The sequence below is a fragment of the Sardina pilchardus genome, chromosome 18 (genome assembly GCF_963854185.1).
Source record: "Sardina pilchardus chromosome 18, fSarPil1.1, whole genome shotgun sequence".
In the NCBI taxonomy this organism is placed as follows: Eukaryota; Metazoa; Chordata; class Actinopteri; order Clupeiformes; family Clupeidae; genus Sardina; species Sardina pilchardus.
Window position 1 is genome coordinate 11,738,941 of NC_085011.1, and position 7,549 is coordinate 11,746,489.

The window sequence follows — 7,549 nt, forward strand, 5'->3', positions numbered from 1 at the left end:
AAGTAAGTAAGTAAGTAGGTATTATTATGTAATAATGTAATACTTTAACAACATATAACTAATGCATGCATTATTTACAAGCATCTGTGATATAAGCTATTGCATAAGATATTGTATGTCTTAATCTCTACACTTTCTGTGTGGAGGCCTAATGTAACCTTGTTGTGGGTCTGGGTTGCTGGGTTGCTGAAAATTGGAACCTCACTAGAGCGCAAATATTTGATGACAAATTGAAATAGCTAGGCTACTACAACTTCAAGCTTATAGCATGACAACATTCTTCACCTTTCCCCTGATCTGCTTCCCCATAGCCTACCTTAAATACACCACGCACAAAACAATGATATTTGAGTGTCACATTTTATTGAAATTTCATCCAGGAACACTGGGCAATAATAAATATTTCATTAATCATCAAGAATGTACAAAAATAAAGACAGTCTCTGGCACAACAAAATCTTTCCAGCAGAACAAACATGCTTGTAGTGGTTTTAACCAGAAGCCATGCTAAAAGACTCCAATACAAATGCACGTAAGTACAGAGCCACACATCTAGAATAAAACTATATCCATAATCCCATAAAATCGTCAGAAGACAATATTATATCGCTCTATGGCGAACTAAACACACATTCATTTAGTTATACAGACAGCTATTTTACAATCCTTGTTACAAGGAACCAACGGCATTTTCCATATCACTGAATTGTGCCTCTTTCAAAATTCACACCTGCATGCGATTTTTTTTTGTTGCTTTTTTCTGTCCATTACAGTTATGATCAACAAGTCAGTTTGTGCTTTCATTTCCCCGGATGGCAGTCTATGCGCGTCACGCGCACGTAAAAGCTCCAGCAGATTAACATATAGGCCTACAATAGGTTTTGTACAAGTGAAAAAAATATGTACACACTTGATAACGCATGTATAGACATACGTAATGGCCAGCAAAAGGGTTACCTTCATCGTCTTTTTTGACGAAATCCTTGTTACAAGGAGGAGATAGGGGGTTCAGGAAAACAAATAAACAGAAAAAACAACGCATGCAAAACAGCACTTTCCCTTAGTCCATCCAGGTCAAACTGAGCACGTTAACACTGCTGTTAAAAAAAAGTCCATGTTCACTTCATCACCTCCTTCTCGCTAGACAGTCTCGTTAATCCCGCTGAGGTGATGGGGATGTGGGGTGCAGGCGGTACCTGGCAAATGGTGCAGGGACATGGCAAACCTGCCCAGTGCTGGAAGCCAGTGCCGAGCTGTAGAGGAGGCGCTGGAGCCGTCTTCATCAAGTGTGGCGCCCTGATGGAGGTAAGTCCCGGTAAGGTGGAGGAGAGCGTGGAGGGTGCGGAGGATGTCAGTGCGCTCCCGAGCAGTGGATGCACCTGATGTGCGGGGTTCCCCGTGTGTCCGCCGGAGTGACCTATCGTTCCGCAGTGAAACGCTGAGTGATGCCCGCCGTAAATCTCCCCCACCAGCCTCTTCATCTCGTCCAGAGAGCTTGTCAGCATCAGGATGTAGTTTCTGGCGAGAAGGAGAGTTGCGATTTTTGACAGCTTCCTGACCGACGGCCCGTGCGCGTACGGCATGACTTCTCGCAGGCCGTCCATGGCCATGTTCAAGTCGTGCATCCTTTTTCGCTCGCGCCCGTTGATTTTCAGTCGCAGGCTGTGGAGTTCGTGCTCTGTCACTTGCTTCTTGAGCTTGTACTTGCTTCCGCCAGGTGATTTGTCCCCGTTCCTGCCGAGGTGCTCGCTTGTCATTTTATGCAGGAGCTCGCTCTGAGTCGAAGACACCGAGTTGAGTCGCCCGTCTGACAGGTGATGGTACATCTCATCCATATCGGGTGAAGAAGATCTGCTGGAACTCGAGTCGGAATTCATTTTATCACTTCGGTTTGGTAGGAGGTCGCTTCCCGCTCTGTCTCTGCCTATAGTTTTAAGTAACGCAAGCACAATCACCTGATGTCCTCCCTCTAGATTCTGTTTTTTTTCCTTCTTTTTTTTCAAGGGAATTTATAACGAGTCAACGCACTCGCGAAGAGGTGGTCGGCTTGCTCAAACTTCAAACTGACGTGCCTTTTTTGATCTCGCGGGTGCGCACCTCTTGGTCTGTGGCGAGGTAACAGAGGGCTGGCATTTATAGTGCAGCCAGAGCGAAGCCAGACAAAAGGAACCCCCTATTCATAATGCTCTTGTTAGGATGACGTCCACATTATACGGGGCGGTCTGCTTTGACTGTCCCATTGACCAAAGGAGCATCTATTCATATTCATTGTAGTGCCACCATGGGGGACACTTCAGTCCGGGATCCTCTGAAACCAAGGCAACTTGAAAACACTCCTCGGCTCTCTTGAAATAATACCGGGTCAGTTCAAAACAACTGTTTCATCAGATGCACCTTACAACCGTATTGTAAAGCTGGCGGGACACACGTTTAGCATGTTTTGGACGACCGGCATCCACGGTTAATTTGCTTAATTCTGTTTCACAAGACGGTTGTTTGACTGCATAGCTATGTGCAGTTTGTATTGTTGCGAACATTTGTTGGTATCACTAGCCTACTTTGTCGCTGCTCACATTGAGTTTTTATTTTATTTTTGCTGACTGCAGAATATGTCTTAGCATTTGCGGTATAGCCTACATCCTAATGTTGGCTTTGATGGGGGAAAATAACAGGGATTGTCTATTAATTAAGCTACTCATTTTGCTTAGTAAGTATGTACAGGTATTTTCATTTAATTTCACTTTGGAAACTCTTTCTGCGAGAAGTCATCGGTCACGTGCTTTCAGCTTCCGTCATGACCAATTTTAATTTCATATAGGCAATTAGCCTACTTCAACAGTAATGTGCCATGCAGGCTACACCAGCTATGCGTCACAACATGACATCGGTTATATTTTATATACCCTAACGTTGGAGAGCTTTTCTGTTAGCTGCTCCGGATTCGGATGACCGGCATATTCTTATTCACGTTATCAGACTGACGGAGCCTATTACGGACCACAAAGACAAGAGTTCATCGAACTTTTTATTTGCTATATTGCCTATCATGCATTTATTTTAATGGAAGAGCTGTTGCAGCAGTGTTTTTTCCATATCTACAACTAGTCAAACTGATTAATTGTATTCAACATATAGCCTACTTAGGATATACTTTGATTTGTAATGCACTAAATCACAACATCAGTGTTTCTGTCATCAGTAACATGCATAGCCTACTGTAATATGATCGATTCCTTTTGTAAAGTTTCGAATATGGTTTTAGCACTATCATCATGTGCTCAAAAGTCGTAATCAGATTCACTAGAGTTAGCTCGTCCATCAAGCAGTGTCTATAGGCTACTTGTTTTGTTCCCTCATACCACTTTTTAAAAGCATTAGTTGTATTACATTAGGCCTATACATTATTTCCAAATTTGTGTTAAGGGTCATTCAAAGACATGCTGCTATAGCTTACATACAGTATTACTTTAGGAGTTGTATTATGTTTGCAGTAAATGTGAATTATTTTGATAATGTAGGCCTATTTTACTTCTACTACTACTTCTAGACTTCTACTATAGGCCTATAGTATAAATCATGATATGTTTATTAATAATGTATGATTAATATGAATAATAAATAACAGTAATGAAATAACAGTAATAGGATAACTTTATTATTATTATTATTATTATTATTAATAATAATAAACCTGAAAAAGCGGTTGTATTGGCGATGGATGATAATAAAGCTGTGGAAATTCACATCCAATCCAAATAAATGTCAGCATAATTATTTTCATAGGAAGTCCATGCATTTATAATCACATCATATTTACATTCATTGATGACCTGACAAACTAAAACTCCTCGCACCATTTGCTGAGCCTCTGTCTAGAATATCTGGAATATTTTGATCATTCAAGACTTTTCTGGCTTAAATGCATTATATCCAAAGTAATGCTTTATATTTAGACTCATAACATGTGTGGTTTCTCTGTCATTTTTTATTTAACATGGCGAATAAAAAACCTTATAATACCTAGCCATTTTATACAATTACATTATTTTTTTTGTTGCCGTTACATGTAATAGTTTCTAATAGTGTCGACCCAAAAATTGTGCGTATGTTGATCTTTTTCAAACATTCCTCACCAACTTCTTTACCACATAAAACTCCAGAGTCATTAGTCTGTGATTATTTTACTTTTTTAAAAAAAATCTGAGCATATAATGCCACCGTTTCTGTGTGTGGGCTGAGTCCTAGCAGGGTCAATTAGAAATGGTTCGATGCCAGAGCATCATGCTGTCCATGATTGTCTCGGAGCCTCCAGAGGGGCTTGCCCCTTGGGTCCAAATATAGCTGATAAATATTTAGACACATCACGTCAATAGTTTCCAAAGTTCCTCTCAAGCCTTTGTTTGACACAAAAAGGACAGAACTCAATGCTGAGGTAATTTTGGATAGGTAGGTCAGCAGCATCCATTTCAGAGGCTGAACTGAGGATGGTGTGTGTGTGTGTGTGTGTGTGTGTGTGTGTGTGTGTGTGTGTGTGTGTGTGCGTGCGTGCGTGCGTGCGTGCGTGCGTGCGTGCGTGCGTGCGTGCGTGCGTGCGTGCGTGCGTGCGTGCGTGCGTGCGTGTGTGTGTGTGTGTGTGTGTGTGTGAACGTCTCCCTCTCTCCCCCCCCCTCTCTCTCTCTCTCTTTCTCTCTCTCTCTCTCTCTCTCTCTCTGTGTGTGTGTGTGTGTGTGTGTGTGTTTGTGTTTGAGGGAGAGAGAGGATCATAGATTATATTCTATGTGGTGTTCTTCAGATATAAAATCCCCCCCACACACAGAAGTAAAAAAAAAAAGTGAAAATGTGTATTCAGAGTGCCATTGTTGGGACAGAGAGAGAAGCGTTCTTCATAAAGGTACTGCAATGCAAAGAAAAGCCCCGGGCTTCTTTGCTCTCTCTTGGTGGCATTTGAAAGTGTAAAGCTTTGAATACCAATTGCTTGAACTGGACATATGTGAATCCCTTTTAAGCCTACTAATCCTGTCCCCAAGTGTTTCTTTGTCCGTGGGGCAACCACATAGATCTAAGTGAAAGTGTTCCTAATCCAGCCAATGTGGAAAAATGTCTCAATGTGGGAGATGGGGAGAAGGATTGTGTGTGTGTGTGTGTGTGTGTGTGTGTGTGTGTGTGTGTGTGTGTGTGTGTGTATCTATAGCATATCAGCCATATTTGTGTTTCTGTTTGTCAAAAACAGTGAAGTATCAAGGTGTTTGCGAATTATGCATGTGTTCTCTCTCTCTCACACTCTATCTATCTCTCCCTCTCCCTCTCTGCGTATGTGTGTGTATGTGTGTGTGTGTGTGTGTGTGTGTGTGTGTGTGTGTGTGTGTGTGTGTGTGTGTGTGTGTGTGTGTGTGTGTGTGTGTGTGTGTGTGTGTGTGTGTGTGTATGTGTTTGGGGAGGGGGGATTCCACTATGTCAAGGAAGCTTGAGCTGGAGTGGCTTTTGAGTCTCCACCCCAAACTCCCCAACCCTTCTGCACATGCCCCGAAATGTCCCCCCCGTTCCCCTCGTCCCCCCCTCTTGGCTCTCCCACCCTCCTACCCAGGCATCAGGGACTCGGTCCTAATGGAGGGATGTTTTTTTCTCCTCCTTACTCAGGGCCCTTACTCAGCGCTACTGTCCCAGCAGGCCTCCTCTGATGTGCTGAATCTGTTCCTTTAAGCCCACAGCCTTTTCAACATGGCCTTCCCACTCTCACATTCCCTCTCTCTGTTGCTCTCGCCCTCTTTCTTTGCCTCTCTCTCTCTTTCTCTCATCTGTCTCTCTGTTCAGTTCGTTGTCTGTTTTTCAGTGTCCATGGTGGTCTGTTGGTCGGTCTCTTTGCTCTCTCCCTGTCTTTTCATAGTGCTTTATCTTTTCCCAAAACAAACCCAATATTGTGTTTAGCCAACATGATCTGTGGGGGAACCAGTGAAAATAGTGATGAAGTTTGGTGGAAAATGTTGAAGTTCGGAAAAAAATAGGAATTTTAATTATTGAGTAAGCTTCAGCTTACACTTGCGTTGTGTAAATATGTCTACATGCGAACATTCGTCCATTTTACACTTGTCTATTCACCAACTACCTTTGAATACAGTGCATTGCATTGTGTTTCCTACACCCAATAACAGCCAATGACATGCTTTAGATAGTTTTCACCATCTATTGTATTCACAGTATTAGTCCATTTGTATAGTGGGGCTGATGCTGGTCTGTCGGACAGTTGCTACCTGTAAGTATCATTAGGCTGAACAAAAGAGAGAATTGAGACACTGATCTTCTCTGACACTGATGAACTCAATTCATTTAGCCCTATGGAGATAATGTGGGGGGGTAAGCCCAGGTTTTAGAGCATTTGCACATAAAATGTAACGGAATTAAGGTTTGTTTGTTTTTTAGCTTAGGGAAAAAAAACACATGATATTACTATATATCAATAGGAATAACAGGAGTGATAAGCTTACTTGTTACCACCAAGCAAATAGTCGGTAGATCATGAAAACATTCTGGGTCCTGGACATGCATTTATGTTGCTTAAACTCCGACAGTCTCTGACTGCTGAAACACAACACTCTCTGAGTCTGTTTCTCATTTGGTCTCATTGAACTAAACAAATTCACTTTATTGCAACTCTATCTTTATCTGCAGTTTTTTTTTATCCTTCTTGCGGGTGGTAGGGCGACAGCCCTTCTAGATTGTCAGTCCACGCTATGCAGTGGCTGACAGACAGGCATGGCCACGTATAACACTCCCAACCCTGGACACGTAAACACATACATCCCAAAGACTTGTTAAAAAAGAGCCATTCTCTGCACACACAATATAATTAGCAGCACAGCGAAATACAGCTTTGAGCTTCTCCAGGGTGGTCAGGCACATGCAGTCCACAACACAGGCAAGCAGAAGAGAACTTATACGAGAGAATGCCCAGGGTTGTTAGCACTGTCTGAAGAGAGTGGTAGCTTTTGTTTAAAACCGCTCTTGCCATTACTACAGCCAGCGGGCCCAATTCCAACACCGATGGCATCAAAAGCTGGACTGTCAGAGTAAGACAGGCTACTAGGCTACACGTTTAAAGAGGGGTCAAGGTCGTGCCCACACACAGAGGGGTCTCTCCTCATTTCTAGTATGAGCAATTAAGCAAAACATGGGGTGGGCCACAGATACTATTATTGATTTGGCATTTACGTCACTCAACTCAAATGAGCATTTGAGGAAGAGAATTTTCTAGAGGGGTAATATTAGCCTTTCATATTTCAAAATAGTTTTCAAAGATGACCAAAGAAGTGGACATTAGTCATATGCTCCAGTCTCTATTATTGAGCTTCTTAAAGTACTAAAGAAAAAACAAAAGCATAGTAATAGTATTTCATTGATAATAATATTGAAAAAATATACTGTATATAATTTAGTCTACATTTGTAGGGGGGCTAGATGTGTGTTGTCTCTCTCTCCAAAAAAAATCATTTCAGAGTTCAGACTGCTGAAGGCACCATCCAGACTCAGAAACAGAACTTTTCCACCTCTCACA

At 42.2% G+C, this 7,549-nt stretch overlaps 1 protein-coding gene across 1 annotated transcript; it reads right to left on the reverse strand.

Annotated features, from left to right (window-relative positions):
• Positions 1-517: 517 nt before the first annotated feature.
• olig3 (oligodendrocyte transcription factor 3) lies at positions 518-2,081 on the reverse strand. Its single transcript, XM_062519902.1, has one exon. The coding sequence runs from the start codon at positions 1,875-1,877 to the stop codon at positions 1,119-1,121; it is 759 nt and encodes a 252-aa protein (XP_062375886.1). The 5' UTR covers positions 1,878-2,081; the 3' UTR covers positions 518-1,118.
• Positions 2,082-7,549: the final 5,468 nt, after the last annotated feature.

Coding starts and splice junctions, on each gene's coding strand:
- olig3 (XM_062519902.1), bottom strand. CDS start 1,877: ATGAATTCCGACTCGAGTTCCAGCAGATCTTCTTCACCCGATATGGAT.